Source organism: Nomascus leucogenys, chromosome 4, assembly GCF_006542625.1.
Source record: "Nomascus leucogenys isolate Asia chromosome 4, Asia_NLE_v1, whole genome shotgun sequence".
NCBI lineage: Eukaryota > Metazoa > Chordata > Mammalia > Primates > Hylobatidae > Nomascus > Nomascus leucogenys.
This window is the reverse complement of record NC_044384.1, coordinates 83949370-83968279: the sequence shown is the minus strand read 5'-3', so window position 1 is coordinate 83968279 and position 18910 is coordinate 83949370. Positions and strand designations below refer to the sequence as shown.

At 61.1% G+C, this 18910-nt stretch overlaps 1 protein-coding gene across 1 annotated transcript; it reads right to left on the bottom strand.

Moving 5' to 3' along the window:
• Positions 1 to 594: 594 nt before the first annotated feature.
• Positions 595 to 17674, bottom strand: CCDC88B (coiled-coil domain containing 88B). The gene is made up of 27 exons (XM_030811070.1): positions 17558 to 17674; positions 17133 to 17278; positions 16867 to 16978; positions 16707 to 16776; positions 16560 to 16618; positions 16385 to 16468; positions 16147 to 16290; positions 15753 to 15898; positions 15527 to 15608; positions 15222 to 15380; positions 14576 to 14722; positions 14286 to 14394; positions 13986 to 14122; positions 12743 to 13903; positions 8456 to 8583; positions 8246 to 8363; positions 6638 to 6733; positions 6277 to 6417; positions 5507 to 5763; positions 5006 to 5149; positions 4653 to 4839; positions 4399 to 4544; positions 4082 to 4180; positions 3725 to 3891; positions 2737 to 2943; positions 2509 to 2577; positions 595 to 1090 (listed from the first exon to the last, which is right to left on the bottom strand). The coding sequence occupies exons 1-27, from the start codon at positions 17615 to 17617 to the stop codon at positions 1035 to 1037; spliced, it is 4431 nt and encodes a 1476-aa protein (XP_030666930.1). The 5' UTR covers positions 17618 to 17674; the 3' UTR covers positions 595 to 1034.
• Positions 17675 to 18910: the final 1236 nt, after the last annotated feature.

The window sequence follows — 18910 nt, the reverse complement described above, 5'->3', positions numbered from 1 at the left end:
GCCGGACGGACTGTCCCTCCCAGCTCTGCACCTCCCAAGTTCAGGCTGCCTTATCTCAGCCCTGGGCAGCCCCACCCTCCCCTGGACGGCCCCAGGTAACCTGACTCACATCCTGCACCCCAGCCTAATTGCCCCCCTTCTCAGGCATCATGCTAAAGGCCCTGGTCAGAGAGCCAGCGTCCCTCCCACCTCTCGTGGCAGCCCCTGGCATTAAGAGATGCCCCACCAGGCTGAGAACTCCCTGGGGAGGGGCTCAACCTCAAGGAGGGAGGGGAGATGAGTAGGAGGAAGATGTGAACGGAGAGAAGACAGTGCCCTCGGAGAGGGTGGGGGCAGGGCAACAGGGGCTTCACTGCCCCACACCCCTGAGCCCAGATCTTAGACCCGAATCCCTGCTGGCTACCCAGAATGCCATCCCCTCTCCACCTCACCAGGACATCTGGGCTTTGGCCGGCCGGACTGGCCAAGCCCCTGGAGAAAGGCCTGTGCAGGCAGAGGCCCTCTGCCCACAGACCCCCGCCAACCGGGAGGATTGGGGCAGCATGTGTCCTGGTACCCCGAGGTACCCAATGCGGCCAACAGACAGAGCAAGACTCAGGAGGCTGCAGTTCAGCTTTATTCTCATGCCCCTCATGTCCAGTTAAGGCTGAAGATCAGCCCAGGCCACAGTGCCCCAGCACTGGGACTCAGCTCCCCACCTGGACAGGGCAGGGGGTTCTCTTGCCGACTCCTGCCAGCCTCCTTCAGCTGGGGGATCCCCCAGAGACCACTGCCTCAGCGGGAGCCACCTGGAAGAACCAGAAGCCCGGCCTGGAGCTGCTCTTGGGGGCCAGCCATCTCCCCTGTCCACACAGTTGTCCCAGCTCCATCTCCGGGTGCCGGCGCTGACCGTGGAGGATCTCTGGGCCCAGGCCTCCTTGTCCAAGGACTCCCCTTGGAGGCCCTGGCTCCCTGAGCTCTTGGGCTGCCTGGGGCCTCCGCTGACACTCCAGTGCCGAGAAGGCTGCACTCCCAAGCCCGCTGTCCCCACGGTGTCACTGGCTGAGGGACGGGGTGAGGGGACATTTCTCTGGTTCCTGTACCTCGGGGCCTAGAGGGAAAGGCTCAGCTCAGACCCGCCTCCCTCAGGAGGACTCCCAGAGTCCCAGGAGGCCCACAGGCTCAAGCACCTTCTGCCCACCCCCGACCTGCCAATAGCCCCCCGCTTCCAGCTGCACCACGCCTGCTGTTCCCTCAGTGGTTCCCTCTGCCCGGAATGCTGTTCTCAGGTATATCCACATGACAAACTCTCCCCTCCAAGTCTTTGCTCCAATTTCACCTCCTCTCTGAGGCCCACCCCAGCACCCTAGTTACTAAAACTCCAACCAGCCTGCCCAGAGCTCCTGAGCTCCTGACCCCTCCCCTGCTCTCCTTTCTTCCCAGAGCATTAGCGCCTCCTGATGGTCCAGCGGGGTCTAGGGCTGAGCTGCCCAGGGCGGAGCTAAGTAGGTGAGATGGGGCTGGCCTGTGACGTGCTTCAAAGACCTACTATGTTTTTTTGTTTTTTGTTTTTGAGACAGTCTCACTCTGTCACCGAGGCTGGAGTGCAATGGTGTGATCTTGGCTCACTGAACCCTCTGCCTCCCAGGTTCAAGCAATTCTCCTGCCTCAGCCCCCTGAGTAGGTGGGATTACAGGCATGGGACACCATGCCTGGCTAATTTTTGTATTTTTAGTAGAAACAGGATTTCACCATGTTGGCTAGGCTGGTCTCTAACTTCTGGCCTCAAGTGATCTGCCTGCCTTGGCCTCCCAAACCGCCAAAGACTTACTATGAAAAAAATCACGTCTGGCTGGGTGCAGTGGCTCACGCCTATAATCCCAGCACTTTGGGAGGCCGAAGCGGGCGGATCATCTGAGGTCAGGAGTTCCAGACCAGCCTGACCAACATGGTGAAACCCCGTCTCTGCTAAAAATAAAATAATAATAATAATACAAAATTAGCCTGGCCTGGTGGCTCATGCCTGTAATCCCAGCTACTTGGGAGGCTGAGCCAGGAGAATCGTTTGAACCTGGGAGGCGGAGGTTGCAGTGAGCCAAAGAGCGAAACTCCATCTCAAAAAAAAAAAAAAAAAAAAAAAAATCACATCTAATAGCTCATTCATGATTTTTACACTGGCTACATGCTGAAATGGTAATAGCGTAGGCATATTGAGTTAAATGTTATTAAAATCCATTTTACCTGTCTCTTTTCACTTTTTCTGGTGAGCCTGCTGGAAAAGTTAAAATTATGATGTGGTTCACACCGTATTTCTAGTGGACAGGGCTGTTGTAGATAATAATTATTTTTAGGCAAATTGTTTACTATCTGCCTCCTCACACCAGAACGTTCCCTGCTGTGTCCCCTGCCAGCACGTCACCTGGCACTTGGTAAAGGATCATTGTCAAATGAGAGAATGGATGAATGAGGTTCTGCCAGGGGCCCCAGGCAGGGCAAAGAATACTATTCCTTCCACAGGCCCCCACTCACCCTCTGGGTTGGCATCTGTTTCGTGCTCCTGGAGGGTCTCAGCGGAGTTCTCCCATCCCACACCAGGTCCTGGGAAGCACAAGGCAACCACTGGGCCCAGGGCCAGTGCGGAAGTGGACAGAGCTTACAGGAGACACAGGGGACAAGAAGGAAGCTTCCTCCCCCAAGGAGCTGGTGGGTCCACGAAGAGTTGGGGGGCTGGCTGGTACAGTGACCCTTGTCCCTCACCTTTGCTGTGGGAGATGGGTGCCCCCAGGGGTCCTGGACGGCGCTGTCGGAATCGTTGCCTAGGGGTGTCCCCAGGGCTGAATGACTCAGAGCTTCGCCCCACCGGGAACCTTGAGCTGAGTTTCCGCCGCTGCCCGCCTGCCAAGGTCTCATCCCGCAGGCAGAGGGAGCTCTGGGCCCGGCGCATGGGTGACGGGGAAGGGGACCCTGCAAGAGGCACGTGCAGGGAGGGGGTAAGAGGAGGGGCGGGGGAGCTGAGGCTCCTGTAGGGAGGAGGTCAGAGAAGGGAAGGGGGTGCTGAGGCCCATGCAGGGAGGGGGTCAGACGAGGGGACGGGGGCTGAGGCTCATGCAGGGAGGAGGTCAGAGAAGGGAAGGGGGCGCTGAGGCTCCTGCAGGGAGGGGGTCAGATAAGGGGAGGTGGGGCTGAGGCTCCTGCAGGGAGGAGGTCAGAGAAGGGAAGGGGGGGCTGAGGCTCATGCAGGGAGGGGGTCAGAGGAGGGGGGCCCTGGGTGGAGTGGAGGGGCCAGTGGGTGAAGCTGCCCAGGGCCAGGGAGGGGAGGTGCAGAGGTGGCGGAGGAGCCAGGCAAATGAGGGGGGCAGCAGGACACTGGCCCTTTGCTGGCCTTCATACTAACTCACTGCATGACCTTGGGCAAAAGCTTCCCCTCCCGGGGCCTCAGTCTCCTCATCTGCAGTCTAGGATCAATGACCTCTCCCTACAGTCCACTGCACCTCCCAGATCCTGGGCTCCGCTGCGGATGGGGCAGGCTGGGTGGGGGACAGCACAGGCAGGAGGGAGGTGTGGGCCAAGGGTGACCCTGCAGGGCCCAGGGCAAAGAGCCACTGGTGGCATCAGGGCAGGCTGGGCAGGCCTCAGGGAAGGCCAATGGGGTCACGCATGCAGGCCAGGCAGTGAGGCAGGTGCCAAGGTGGGGGTGGAGGATGTGGGGCAGGGACCATCCTGGCCACCTGACCCCCAGACCCACCTGTCCCATCTGCCTCCCTGCCCTCAGGAAGCTCCGTCTCCGTGGGGCCCCCCAGGCTTTCGGTGCTGCCAGCCCCATCGGCCCCCAGGCGCAGTCCCCCAGGGGGGCCCCCCTCCCGCCGGGGCCGCATCAGCCTCTTCACCTTGTCTGCCAGCCAGCTGCCCTTCCTGGGAGCAAGAGGGCACAAGAGGGGGTCAGGACAGGGAGGAGGGAGGGAGCAAAGGGTGTCCTGGGGATGGCAGAGGCCAGGTTGACCTTCATGGGGCCTGGACCTGAGCTGGGCCTGGGGTCAGAGGCCAGGGCAGGGGCAGAGGTTAGCAGGATGTCCAGCCTGAGGGAGGTGACAGGGCTGCTCACTTGGTCCGGGGAAGGGGCCCGGGCTCCAGCACGCGGTATTGGTCCATGATCTTCTCCACGAGCTTCTGCTTCTCACGGCGCAGGGCATTAAGCTGGTCCCTGGCAGGAGTGAGAAGGGAGAGGTGGGTGTGAGGCCCAGGGCGGCCGAGGCAGTAGCAAGGCACACGCTGCAGCAAGGACGCACTGGTCCCGTGCCGCAGATCGGACTGACCTGGAAGGTCGGCTCCAACCCTGTCCCTAGGCCCTCGCTGGGGGATCTCCCCAGGAATGCCCAAAGGGGATGCAGGCCCCACCCTGCTCCCAGGCAGCCCACTCACAGGTACTCCCGCTGTTCGCGGTGCAGGTGGTCCCGGCTCTCCAGGCTGCGCTCCAGGAGCTCCCTGTTCTCCCGGCTCAGGGCCTGAACTTCAGCCAGCAGCTGCCGGTTCTCCTCCTCCTGGGCACTTCGCAGCTGTGTCAATAGCTGGCAGGGGGGCAGCATGCTCGGGGATGGGACCCAGCTCAGGACAACCTGGGTCTAGGCTTCCTGCCCACCCCCACGCCCATACGCCCGCCGGCCCTCCAGCCACACCTCACACTGCGTGGTCAGCCGGCAGGCGCTCAGGTCCAGCTGCTGGTTGGACTCACGCAGCTGTTGGCTCTGCATCTCCAGCTGTGCCCGCTCCAGCTCCAGTCGTGCCAGGCGGCCCCGTAGCTCCCCACGTTCACCCTGCAGCTCACCCCGCTCCCGAGACACCTCTGCCAGCAGCATCTGAGCCCTTGGAAGGCAAGGAGAGCTGCTCTCCAAGGGACCTGGGTCCTCAGTCTGAGTGCTGGCCAGAGGAGTTATGCCAGGGAGGGGAAGCCAGGCAGGACCCCACACCCCCAACCCACTTTCGGGATGGGGCCACTGAGAGCTGCTAGGGGCTGTGGCAGGGCCGGCACCTGTCGTGCTCGCTCTGAAGCCTCCGCAGCTCCTCCTCTAGGCCCCGCTGCCGATGCCCATCCTGCATCAGGCGTTCACGCTCTGCCATCAGGGCCACCTCCTGTGCCTCCACGCTGGCCCGCTGGGCCTGCAGCTGCTCATGCCTGGGATGGATAAGGGGCTAAGAGGGCTGCGTGAACCTATGGCCAGCACAAGCAGCCGGCTGGACTATCTGGACCCGGGGCGGGGGGGTCTGTCACCTCCTAAGCATAGGTCCCCCAGGGGAAGCCATTGGGCAGAATGCCATGCCAGGTGCCCACCACTCCCAACAGGTGAGCCCCACGGGGAGCCCAGCCCAGAAGTGTGGGGAGCACAGCTACCCCAGAGGGCACAGCAGTGGCCGGGGCATCACAGAGCGGAGGTGGAGGTGCTTCCTGATGGGGAGTCAGACCTGCCAAGGGGAGTCTTCTCTGGCAGATAGGGAGTGCCAGGGGAGGAGTTGGGCATTTGGTGATGCTCACCGGCCCTGCAGCTCCCGGTGGGCCAGCTCCAGTGCCCGCATGTTGGCCTTGAGATCTCGGTGCCGCACCAGCAGTCCCTCTAGCTCAGCCTCCTGCCGCCGCTGCAGCTGTGCCAGGGCCTCGTGGTCCCGAAGCAGGGCCTGCTGCTGCCCGCGGGTCTCCTCCTGGGACTGCCGCGCCGCCCGCACCTCCTCCTCCAGCACCTCCAGCTTCCGGTGCAGCTCCTGGCCCTGAATCTCCAGCACAGACTTCTCGGCCTAGGATGGAGGAGGGAAGCAGGGGCTGCTGGGGAGGAACCCCTGGCTGGAAATCGGGTGAGGGGCGGGGGGCTAAGGGCAGAGGGTAGGGCCCAAGACAAGAAGAGAGCTGTGGAGGAGGCAAAGGGCTGGGGGCACAGCAGGCAGCACAAGCCCCAGCCAGAGGCTGATGGTGAGCAGGGGAGAGGTGGCAGAGGCTGGCTGGGCCAGGCTGTCCAGGAGTGGCACAGGGCAGAATGGGACTAATGGCGCCTTGTGGAGGGGAGAGCTGGGACGGTGAGAGGGCAGGGCGACATGGGTGTAGATGTGGGGGCTGGCAGCAGGTAGGAGGAGACAGCGGCAGGGAGGATGCTGCAAAATGGTGGCTGGGGTCAGAGGACAAGGATAAATGAGACTGGGGAAGAGGTGGGGCAGCTGGCTGGGAGCTGGGATAGAAAAAGGCCACAGGACGATCCAAAAGGGGCAGGAGGGGGCAGTACATGGGCAGGGATGGGCACCCGGGCCACCACCCACCTGCAGGCGGCTGCTATGCTCCTGTGCCCGCTGGCTCTGCAGCAGCAGCTCCTGGGCACGGCCCTGCAGGCTCCCCAGCTGCCCTTCCAGGTGCTGCAGCTGCCCCTGCAAAGCTGCCTTCTCTGCCACCAGCGTCGCATTCTGCCCAGAAGTGGGGGTTAGCGGTAGGCAGGTGGCGGGGGCACCCCCCAGTGCCTACCACAGGCCCACACTCACACTGCACGGGGCACCCCCACCCCTGGGCCCACTGTGGGCCCACACTCACACTGCACGGGATACCCCCCAGCCCAGGGTCCACTGTGGACCCACACTCACACTGCACGGGGCACCTCCCCAGGGTCCACTGTGGGCCCACACTCACACTGCGCTCCACCTCTATAAGCCGCACATTCTGGGTCTCCACCAGCCGAGGCTCCACATGCTTTTTGGGCCCCAGCCCCGCAGGGCCCTGGCGCAGCTGCAAGGAGAGTCCCTAGGAGGTCATGCGGGGCAGCCACAGTGCCTTGGGGATGCCGCAAGGACCTGCGCTTATGGGACTGCCCTGCCAGCAGCATTTAGCCTGGTCCACCCCGCCCCAATCCCATGCCTTCCCTTGGATCCCACAAGTCCCTGCTCCTGGTTCCTGAAGCTCCACCGTCTCCACCCTGCCCTTCTCAACTTCTCTCTATCTGCGGCAGAGCCTTCTGCTCATAACATCTCTCCATCCCACTACTCCTCTAAGCCTCTTTGGTTTTTGGTTTTTGTTTTCGTTTTTGTTTTTGAGACAGAGTCTCACTCTGTCACCCAGGCTGGAGTGCAGAGGTGTGATCTCGGCTCACTGCAACCTCTGCCTCCCGGATTCAAGCAATTCTCCTGCCTCAGCCTCCCGAGTAGCTGGGACTACAGATAGGGGCCACCACGCCCGGCTAATTTTTAGGGTTTGTTTTTGTTTTTGTTTTTTGGGGTTTTTTTGAGACGGAGTCTCACTCTGTCACCTGGGCTGCAGTGCAGTGGTGTGATCTCGGCTCACTGCGACCTCCTCCTCCCAGGTTCAAGCAAGTCCCCTGCCTCGGCCTCCTGAGTAGCTGGGACTACAGGCGCCAATGACCATGCCCAGCTAACAGCTAATTTTTTTTTTTTTTTTTTTGTATTTTTAGTAGAGTCTGGGTTTCACGGTGTTCGTCAGGATGCTCTCGATCTCCTGACCTCATGATCCATCTGCCTCAGCCTCCCAAAGTGCTGGGATTACAGGCGTGAGCCACCACGCCTGGCCTGATTTTTGTATTTTTAGTAGAGATGGGGTTTCACCATATTGGTCACGCTGGTCTCGAACTCCTGACCTCAGGTGATCCACCCGCCTTGGCCTCCCAAAGTGCTGGGATTACAGGCGTGAGCCGATGTGTGGGGCCTTCTCTAAGCCTCTGTTTCAACCCCACCTTCTCCACAAAACCTTCCCTGATTGACTCACATACACCTGCTGGGTATCTTGCTGGGTGCCACCCTCCCAAGCCCCTGCATGGCCTCCTCACAGCCCCTGGCACCTAGTTATTGTCACCTGTTTTCTTGCTTCTATCCTGACTGGACTGTGAGCTCCCTGAGGATGGCAGCCTGGTATTGGGCCCCACCACCACCCCACCCTCCATACGGAGCCCGCACACAGCCGGGAATCAGAAACCATCGCTGGCTTCCTTGATGCCAAGCACTGAGCTCCCTAGGCAGTGGGGGACCTCGGGTGAGAGACGCGGAGCAGTCATCCACAGCAGAAGTTCTGTCCATGTGCAGAATGGGGAAAATGAGACCCCGGATAAGTCAACACGGCCACCTGACTCCCAGCACAGTGCTCCCTCCAACAGGCCCCACATGGGGAGTGAGGCAAGTAGCTAGCCAAAAATCCAGGGGCAAGACCAGGAGCACAGATGACCCTGGCATCTGCTCATGGGATGGAGGGCAGGGTGGCATGGCCCCCAGCTCCCAGGCTAGCAGGCATCACCTGGAACAGCTCCTCTTCCAGCTTCAGGGCCCTGGTCTTGAGCTCCATCAGTGCCTCCTCCTTGCTGGTCGCCGCCGCCTGCAGCTCAGCTTCCAGCCGCTGCTCCAAGTCCTGATACCTGCCAGGAGAATCCTTGGCACCCAGCCCCACCCCACCCTCACCCCACCACACCCCTGCCTCCCTCATTCTTCCCCTCAGCCCTGTCCCCACCTCTGGTGCTGGCTTTCCTGTTCTCGCAGAAATTCCTGGCGCTCGAGAGCCACCTGCTCCAGCTCACGCTGCAGATGCTCCAGCCGGGCCCCCAACTCCTTGCCCCGCACCACAGCTTTCTCCAGCTCCTGAGGGCAGGCAGAGCAGGCTCAGGGCAAGGGGGCAGGAGACAGAGGCCTGAGAGTCGAGAGAGCTACCTGTCCTTGACCTGCCATCCTGGGCACGTCTCATTAAGCCTTTGGGCTCTACTTCCCCATCTATAAAATGGGAGCAAAGCCTGGTGTCCTCGAAATTGGGCATGAAAGAGCTGGGGGTCATAAGCCTGGCAGGGCATGAGGAAGGTCCCTGGGCCGGGAGTCAGTGACACATGTTGGGCAAGTGCCGTCACCTCTCTGAGCCCACGGTTCTTCATGTGCGCAGTGAAAGGTGGACGCACCCGGTGGGCTGCCACCCCAGCCATGTGACAGCTAGACAGCTAGAGAGGCTCAGCAGAGGCGGGTCTGGTGAGAGACCCTGGCTACAGGGAAAAGGCCACGGAGGGCTGGCGGGACAGGCACTCAGGAGTTGACAGTGGGGGCTGGGGGACAGGGGGCGCCAGGATGCTGCCAGCTAGGTGACCTTTGGCGGTTGGGCTGCACCACTTTGGAAGGAGACGGGAGGCCCATTCTGGCCTGTGGGCCCCAGAGGGAGGGAGACCAAACCATTCTGCCACGTGGGGGGCCTGGCAGGATGAAGCTTCAGGGACAGCCGCCCATGACCAGCTGCCAGCCAAATCCTGCCTTGGAAGCCAAGCCTACAAGCCTTGCTGCTGAAAACTACCTTCCTGGCTTAATAACTGCACCTAGGCCTTGCCCAAGGGGCACTGCACCTCCTGACACCCTTGGCCACCACCTCTCCCTGAAAAACTACAAGTCCCATGAGGCGCTGCTGCCTGGCTGGCTGACAGCCACTAGCACAAGTACTGAGGTAGGAGGCACGGTGACTAGAACCTCCCGCCCAACCCCTGCCCTGCCCTCCTCTGGGCCCTGGCCACAGCCCTCCTAGGGCCCCCTCCCCCCAGCTTGGGAGGCTCCCCCACCCAGTGGACAACCTGAGAGGCCCCTGGTTCCCTGACCTCCAGCTGGCCAGCCACCCTCTCCTGCTCCAACCAGGAAATCTCACAAAACTCCCCCTTTGTCCCAGCTTCCCCCACCCTCTCAGTCCTTGGAGCCGGCTCTTCCAGCCCGCCAGCCCTACCCTCACCTTCACTGCCTACCTGCTGCCATTCCCTCCCACGGAATAGGTCCATTCTAGGTGCCAGGCATTGCCCCAAGCTCCCTACGCTCATTATCTTACGGGATCCTGTGAGACAGGTACAATTTTTTTTTTTTTTTTTGAGACGGAGTCTTGCTCTGTCTCCCAGGCTGGACTGCAGTGGCGCTATCTTGGCTCACTGCAACCTCTGCCTCCGGGGTTCAAGCAATTCTCCTGCCTCAGCCTCCTGAGTAGCTGGGATTACAGGTGCGTGCCACCACGCCCAACTAATTTTGTATTTTTAGTAGAGTTGGGCTGGAAAATATACTAAGTATATTTTGTATACTTAGTAGAGCCATGTTGGCTAGGCTGGTCTCCAATTCCTGACCTCTGGTCATCTGCCCACCTCAGCCTCCCAAAGTGCTGGGATTACAGGTGTGAGCCACTGTGCCCGGCCGAGGCAGGTACAATTTTTATTCCAGTTTTACAGGCGAGAAAACTGAGACTCAGAGAGATTAAGTAACTTGCCCCAAGCCACACAGCTGGAAAGCAGGCAGGTCGCCCAGCCAGACAGCATCCAGCCACACCCCACAGAGTGGACCCCAGAGACGGTCTCTCACCTTCCCTCTCACATTTGCCAGAACCTCCTTACTCTGGGCCTGTCTTGCACAACACCTAACCCCACGTCTACCCAGCAGTGTGCTCCCCACCCCTCATCCTCATAAGGGGTCTCTGAGCAAATTACTCTTCCTCCCTGAATTTCAGGGTCCTTGTCTGTACAGAAATGGGACTAGAAACTGCCTGTGCAGGATGACTCAGTTCCTACCTGTGTTGCAATCTCACAGGTCCCCTAGCACTGGGGCCCATTGGCCCAAACACCCTTCCTCACACCTTTTCACACACAGACCTGACCACTTTGCTCACTTTGCCCATTGGGGAGCCTTCAGTGGCTGCCCAAGCCCCCATGGCAAAAGCCCTAACCCCTTCCTTAGCTTGGAAGGAAGCTGAAGCCATGCCCAAACACTGGAGTGCTAGCTTCCTGGTCACTGCTGTGTGCCCAGAGCCTGGTACAGGGCCTGGCACCAAGAAGATGCCTGTAAACATGTTTAAATGAATAAGTAAAACTGTGTTGGCCAGGCACAGTGGCTCACGCCTGTAATCCCAGCACTTTGGGAGGCCGAGGTGGGCAGATCACAAGGTCAAGAGATCGAGACCATCCTGGCCAACATGGTGAAACCCTGTCTCTACTAAAAATTCAAAAAATTAGCTGGGCATGGTGGCGCATGCCTGTAGTCCCAGCTACACGAGAGGCTGAGGCAGGAAAATCGCTTGAACCTGGGAGGTGGAGGTTGCAGTGAGCCTCCGCCTGGTGACAGAGGGAGACTCTGTCTCAAAAAAAAAAAAAAAAGGAAAGAAAGAAACTGGCCAGGCCAACATGATGAAACCCCGTCTCTACTAAAAATACAAAAATTGGCTGGGTGCGGTGGCTCACGCCTGTAATCCCAGCACTTGGGGAGGCTGAGGCGGATGGATCACGAGGTCAGGAGATCGAGACCATCCTGGCTAACATGGTGAAACCCCGTCTCTACTAAAAATACAAAAAATTAGCCAGGCGCGGTGGCAGATGCCCGTAGTCCCAGCTACTCAGGAGGCTGAGACAGGAGAATGGCATGAACCCGGGAGGCAGAGCTTGCAGTGAGGCGAGATAGCGTCACTGCAGTCCGGCCTGAGCGAAAGAGCGAGACCCTGTCTGGAAAAAAAAAAAATACAAAAATTAGCCAGACGTGGTGGCGTTTGCCTGTACTCCCAGCTACTCAGGAGGCTGAGGCGGGAGAATCTCTTGAACCTGAGAGGCGGAGGTTGCAATGAGCCGAGATTGCCCCACTGCGCTCCAGCCTGGGCAACAGAGGAAGACTCCGTCTCAAAAAGAAAAAAGTGTCCAGTCCTTCTCTCACCCCCACTCCCATGCCTCCCTAGTCAGCTTCCTCTGCCACTTACACCAGGCCACTGCCTCCTGATAGCCCCAAGCTCCCCTGTCCACCAAAGTGACCCTCCTCAAGCCCAGCCCCACACAGTTCTGCCCTGGCTTTCCCTGCCTGGGGAGGGAGGACCAACACATTCAAAGCTGGCCCTCATCTCCCCTTCCTCCTGGGCCCTGAGCATTCTTTTTGTTTGTTTGTTTCGTTGGATGGTGTTTGTTTGTTTTGAGACAGAGTCTCGCTCTGTTGCCCAGGCTGGAGTATAGTGGCACAATCTCAGCTCACTGCAACCTCCGCCTCCCGGGTTCAAGCAATTCTCCTGCCTCATCCTCCCAAGTAACTGAGATTACAGGTGCCTGCCACCACGCCTGGCTGATTTTTGTATTTTTAGTGGAGGCAGGGTTTCACCACGTTGGCCAGGCTGGTATAGAACTCCTGACCTCAAGTAATCCACCCGCCTTGGCCTCCCAAAGTGCTGGGATTACAGGTGTGAGCCACCACACCCAGCCCCTGAGTGTCTTTAATGCCTTTGTCTTTGAACATGCCATTCCCTCTGGACAAAATGTCCTCCCCACCTAGTGACATTGTGGTCACTCCTCCTAAACCCTCCTTGCCTCCACTTGGGCATCAGCTCACTCTCCCACGGGCTCTCGTAGCACTTGGCTCTGAATAACCAGTGCTTGAACACTTACAACATACCCTTGCTGGCATGAACCAGACCTTTACAGTTACTGTCTCCCAAGGTCCTCCTAAGACCAGCCCAGGTGGCCAGGAATAGTACCCCTGTTTTACAGAAGGAGGCCTGGGGTGGAGGTGAGTCGACTGCTGCAGCCAGAGAGCCAAGATGTGCACTAGGCAGTCTCACCCCCTCCCACAGTGCCCCATCACACAGTGGACATGGCTCTGTGCCCCATGCCAGGCACACCTTTGGAAGGCAGGGGTGGACTTGGCCTTTCTATCTCCAGCCCCAGCTCAGTGCTGGGCACCCACCGAACAGCTGCTGATGGAATCAGTAGCTCCCAACAGCCTGGAACCTTGCTTCCCAACCCCTGCGGTGAGCCCCGACCTGACCTACCGCCTGGAGGGCCTCCTTCTCCCGGCGCTCCCTCTCAGCCTCTTCCAAGTGCTGGCGGCCCTCGCTCTCCAGCACCTGCATCCGTTCCTCGGCGGCCTCCGACTGGGCCCGCAGCCTGGACCCCTCACGCTCCCACTGCCTCCGCTCCCGGCCCGCTGCTGCCAGCGCCTCCACCAGCGCCTCCCGTTCCTGGGATGCAGCCTCCAGCTCCCGGCCGGCAGCCTCCACTGCCTCCCGCAGCCGGGCTTGCTCCCAGGCCTGGGCCTCTGCCTCCCGGTGGGCCTCGGCCTCTGCCCTCCGCGCTTGGGCCAGCTCCTTGGAGAGGCGGGCGGCCTCCGTGTCTTGGGCCTCCAGCTTTCGCGCCTGGGCTTCCAGCTCAGCTCCAAGGGCCTCAGCCTTTCTCCTCAGCTGTGCCACCTCCTCTCTGAGGGCCTCCTGCTCTGCGACACCACTGGCCAGACTCTCCCCTGGGATTGGGCCCTTCCAGGCCTGGACCTCAAGAGCCCCTTCTGACTTCTGCTGTGGTTTTTGCCAGGCTGGGTCCCCGACCGTCCCCTCCAGCCTCTGGTCATGCTCTCTGGCCTCTGTTTGTCCCGTGGCCAGGTCCAGGCCCTGGTTTGGGCCCTCCTGCTCCTCCAGCTGCACAGAGCTGGGCTCCAAAGGCCCTGGCTTGTGCTCAGGGCCCTCCTGTCTCAACCCCTGGGCCTCAGGCACCAACTCGCCTTGGGGAGCCTCTCTTCCCTTGGTCTCTCCTCCCAGCGACTGCGGGGCCTGAATTTTGGTCCCTGGACCCTGAGGTGGGGCCACAGAAGCAGGGCTCTGGAGAGAGGATCTACAGCCAGCCTTCTCCGGGGACTCCTGTGTCTCCACGGGAGAGCCTGACTCTTGGGGGGACCAGTCTGAGGCCTGGGGATCCATGGCAGCTGCCTGAAGGGGACTCTCTGCCTCCTGTGGGTCTGAATCAGGTGCCTGGGGACACTCAGCTGACCCCTCGAGCACTGAGTCTGATGCCGGGGGAGCCATGTCCAAGGCCTGGGGGCCTCCATCCCTTGCCTTCTGAACGAAGCCCTGAGGGCTGTGGTCGGAGGCCACAGGAGTCTGGGGAGCCTCCTCCAGCACCAGAAGCACAGGGTCCTCTCTCGGTGCCTCCAGCAGGGGGTGCTGAGGGCATAGGAGAGGGACAGTTAGGCCCAGGGAGGGACTAGGGGAAGGGCCGGCCAGGACCCTGGGGGAGGGGACTCACCTGACCCCCTGGCTGCCCCTGAAGCACCTGAAGCAGCCCCCGAAGCTCCCGGTTCTCCCTCTCAAGGGTCCGAAGCCGCCCAGCCTCTGCCTCCCTCACCTCATCTTGCAGCGAGGGTGACACTCCTGCCAGGGGTGCTGAGGATGAGAGATGAGGTCAGGACCCCTCCCTTACTGCCTGGCTCCTCACGTACACACCCCAGAGGCTTGGGGGAAGGGAGGAAGTCAGAGGCTCTCCCCAGTACACCTGCTGGAAAGCACAGGCAGCCCCCACCCCAGACCCTCCACTGGGGTCCCTCACCCTCCCCAGGGGATCCTGGGGGTGGCTCCAAGCTCCGCTGAAGCTCCAGCTCCAGCTCCACATTCTCCTCAGCCAGCTGGTCCACCTGATGCCGCAGAGAGTCCAGCTCCTGGGGGTGAGGGCAGGGTCAGACAAGCCCTCCACACCATGGCCAGGCCGAGTATGTAGGTCGGAGGGTCACTAGAGGTCACCAAGAGCAGAGGTTGCAGGAATCACTAGGGACCTCTAGGGAATCAATGGGGTCATGGGGTGACGGGGCAACCCAACTGGGATCACTCTGGCGACCTCACCGCATGGGCCTCGCCCAGCCGGGTCCGCAGCAGCAGGTTCTCACGCTGGGTCTCGTGCAGCCGGGCGCAGCGCTCTCGGGCAGCCTCCAGCTGCTCTTCCAGCAGCGCCTTGGAGGCCTCCAGCACCCCTGAGAGCACCCGCTCCTCCTGGTGGGAGAGCAGGGAGAACCGGTAGCCATGCAGCCCCCATGCACTCCAGGGCCTGAGGGTCCCAAACTCCTTCCCCTCAGCCTGTCACAGACCCTGCCTCCTTCCCCCATCCTGCTCCCCATCGGTCTCTAGGCCCCGCCACTCCCTTCCATCTTCTTCTCACCAAGATCTCTTCAGGTACTTTCTCCCTCGCCCCTGGCCCCGCCCTTTGTACAGGCCCCGCCCTTCTGTCCATGCCCCGCCCCTCCTCCCCAGCAACCGCCTTCCTTCTAAGGCTGCATCACTTACATAGCCCCCACCTCTCCCCTCCACCTGCCCCATCCTCTGGAGGTCCTTTCCCAGACGCCACCTCCCTGAATTTGTCCTCACCCATTTCTCCACCCGTGACTGTCCCCTCCAGAGAACCTGCCTCTCTCCCCTCGGGACCCAATCTCGCCCCTCCTCCTGGCCCGCCCCCTCGCGCACGCCCCGCCCCGCGGCCCCGTCTCCGCCTCACCTCCAGCTGGCTCTTGCAGGCCTCAGCCGCCTGCAGCCGCTCTCGGCAGCGCCTCAGCTCCTCCTGCAGGCGGGGCAGGCGGCCGGCCCGCTCCCGCAGCGCCTCTGCCTCTTCGCGGTACAGCTCGGCCCGTTTGGCCTGTCCCGACAGCGCCTGGGCCTGGGCCAGACGGTGTGGAGCTGGGAACAGCCAGCCGCGGGCCAGAGGGATTAGGGACCGGAAGGAGCCGGGTTGGGAGGGAGGCAATGGGACCGGGTGCGGGGAGGTTAGGGAATGCCGCGGTGGCGGGGAGCATATGAGCGCACCTCCTGGCGGAGCCTTCTTATTTCGGCCTCCAAACCCTGCACCTCGGCCTGGGAGTCTAGCAGCAGCTCGGCCTTCTCCTCCCTGGAGGGAAAGGGAGGCTGGGGAGGGTCTGGGGGCCCACAACCCCCAGGCCTGACCCCTCCCGTAGCCACCAGGGCTAGGGTCCCATCCAGGCTTAATCTGCCCCTCTCCACTCAGTCCCCTTCCCAGGCTGCGCACACTCACAGCTCCTGCCGCAGACGCCGCAGCTGAGCCTTGGCGTTGGCCAGCTGCAGGGCCAGATGGTGCAAGGGGCCCTCGGCGGGAGCCCTAGAGGGAGCCTCAGGCTTCAAGCAGAGGGGTTCTCGCTCCAGCAGCAGTTCAGCCAGCCGCTGTAGGTCAGGGGTCAAGGGTCAGGACTAACTTATCCAATGCCTCTGCACATCGACCCCCAACCACACCAGACATGGGGTTGTGGTCTGGGGTCTTGGGCCATCTGGTTGTGACAGCCCCGATGGCCCAAGACCTCAGACCACAACCCCATGCCTGGGCCCCAAACTTCTATCTCTCTTGCACAACCGGCTCCCTGATGGTCCTCCAGTTCCCCAACCTGAGTCCACAATGCCCCTGCTGCCCCTACCTGGGCCCCCAGGTCACGCTCCCGTGCCAGCCTCGACAGTGTCCCCATCAGGCTCCGGGACAGCATCTCCAGCTCGGCAGGTGCCAGCTCCCCAGGCTCTGGCCCAGACAGTGCCAGCACCACGCCAGCCCCCGGCTGGGTCACCTGGGGCGCAGGGAGAGCAGTTCAGTGGAAGCCGCAGTGTGGCAAGGGCATCCCAGGTGCCATACCAGTCTGGGCTGCCGAACCGTCTCAGTACCTCCTGGATGGCAGCGGCCAGCTCGCTCTGGACCTCGAGACTGAGGCCCTGGATGTGGCGGATGAAGAGTTCCCGGTGCTCACACTGAGGGGAGACAGGAAGGGAAGCTGGTGCAGGATCTCCCTCCTCTGCCGCCAAACTCGACCCTAACCTTTCCTTGCCACCGCCGGCTCACCTGTACTGACGCTCCCAACAGTAGCCGAAGAACACCTTCCAGCTGCTCCACCGCTTCTTCTGCAAGGCACATGCCACAAGGGGTTAACTGGAGCGGGGAAGGTATAGTGCGGGGGCAGAGGCAGGAGGGGGTGGGTGGGGAGAGCACCTGAGAGGGGGTCAAATCCCAATGTCTGGAGGTCTGGGGGTGGCGACAGGATCAGCAGCTGCAGCTCCTCCTGGAGGCAGAGGGGCAGACTATATGAGGGGACTTCCCGAAGGGGCTCCCCTTCCCCTCCTGTCTCCGCCTTTCCCTCGAGACCCCTTACCTGGTAGAAGTCCCTCAGTCGGCCCCACAGGTGGTTCAGGTTCCACACTCGCCAGGCAGCAGGTCCGTCAAGGCCTCTGAGCATGCGAGGTCCCCCTCGGGAGCTGGGGGCACTATGGGCCAGAGGTGGGCTCGAGGACCCGCCTCCCGTCAACAGGCCTCGCCCATCGTCTCTCAGGCCCCGCCCACTGCGCATCAGGCTCCGCCCACCCGCTTCCTCTCCCCTCAGATCCTTCCCCGCCACCGCCCCGGCCCGATGCCCCTTACATGATGCCGAGCACCCGGAGGAGCAGGGCCCCATCGCTGAGGCGCAGGAATCTCTTCTCCACCCAAAGGGGCGGCTCTTCCTCCTCTTCCTCTTCTTCCCCCTCCGACTCCTCCGCCTCCCCGACCAGTCCGGCCAGTCCCAGCGCCTGTGAGGAGCCCAGAGGGGTCAGCCGACCAGCAGAGTGAACCTGAGCCCCTCCGACTTGCCCCAGTGAGCACAAGCACCCCTTCTCACCCGTCCTCTGAGTGCCTCTGTCCCCTCTTCCCTCACCACAGCCCCCCACACCATATCTCCATCCCCCACATTTGAACCCAGCCCTCGCCTCCGGCCTGGCTCTGCCTCACCCTCCCCCGGCCAGCCCCAACACCAGCCCCTGGCTGGGGCTCACTTCCCCTCCCCAACCCGCTGCCACCTGCCCCCTCACCCAGGTAGCCAGACTCCCACTCAGGAAGTCTCTGAGCCTGGGCCCCTTGCCCCCCTCCATGCCAGGGTCACGGTGCCCGTCTCGCTGTGGCAGCTGCACCTGCCCTGAGAGGAAGAGGAAGTCCCCGAGTGGGAGATCCCGGGGCCAGCCACAGACACTCTGTGCAGCTTCCTCCTTCCGGGTGCAGGCGGGCCTGGGCAGTCTGAGTCCTACCTCAGCCCCCGCCTCACCTCCCTGCATCCTCCTAGCATCTCTGCAGGGCTAGCCCAGAGGTTGGCGGGCGGAAGGCCCACAGCTACCCTGGCTCCATGGGCAATGACAGGACAGCCCTTCACCTCTCTGGGCCTTGTTTTCTCAAACTGAAACTGGAGAGGATGACCCCAGCCTGGGACCTTTGAGGGCCTCAAAAGGGCTCTGGGCCTTGCATTGTGAGTCTGGACACCCACACACCCATCTTCCCAAACGCCAGGCTTCATTCACTACAGCGTCCTTTCTTTTCCCTTCAGTGTTTCTCAAACTTACCCAAACCACATCCCCTGGGAAGCCTGGTTCAGATGCTCCTCCAAGAAGCCTCCCCTGAACCCCAGACAGAAGGGAGCATCACTCCTGTGACCTCACCCCACCCCATCCTCTATACACTCGAGACTGTTGTAACTATACTAGGTGCTATGAAGGGGAGGGGATTTGACCTTGGCAGGATGATCAGGGAAGGCATCGTGGAGGAGGCATGAGATCAGGGATGGCTGGGTTAACAGGGCAAAGTGGAAAGGAAGGGAGGGTATTCCAGGCAGCAGGAACAGAATGTGTAACTGCTCTGAGGCAGCTGGAAGCATGGTCAGTATAAAGATTGGAAATTATGCATGTTTTATCTATTCCAAGATGCTTAATGTTCACATTTCACTTTTTTTTTTTTTTTTAAGAGACAGAGTCTGAATCTGTGACCTAGGCTGGAGTGCAGTTGCAAGACCACAACTCACTGCAACTTCAGCCTCCTGGGCTTAAGCAATCCTCCTACTTCAGCCTCCTGAGTAACTTGGACTATGGGTGTGTACCACCACACCTGTCTAATTATTTTGCTTGTTTTTTGTAGAGACAGAGTCTCGCTATGTTGCCTGGGCTGGTCTCGAACTCCTGGGCTCAAGTGATCCTCCCGCCTTGGCCTCCTGAAGTGCTGAGATGACGGCGTGAGCTGCCTCATGCAGCCCCCATTCTACACCTCTGAAGTGAGTTTACATGGTACAGTTGCTGTCTGGCTAGCTGCAGTCCCAACATCACTGTCAGGACCCACACCTGAAAAGCACCAGCATCAAATCCTTCAGAAGAGTGTCAGCAGCTTGGAAGAAATCCTAGAGG

Coding starts and splice junctions, on each gene's coding strand:
- CCDC88B (XM_030811070.1), bottom strand. CDS start 17,617: ATGGAGGGGGGCAAGGGGCCCAGGCTCAGAGACTTCCTGAGTGGGAGT. Junction 8,364..8,455: donor CAGGAAAGCCAGCACCAGAG/GTGGGGACAGGG, acceptor TTCTCCTGGCAG/GTATCAGGACTTGGAGCAGC. Junction 4,181..4,398: donor CGCGAACAGCGGGAGTACCT/GTGAGTGGGCTG, acceptor CACTCCTGCCAG/GGACCAGCTTAATGCCCTGC.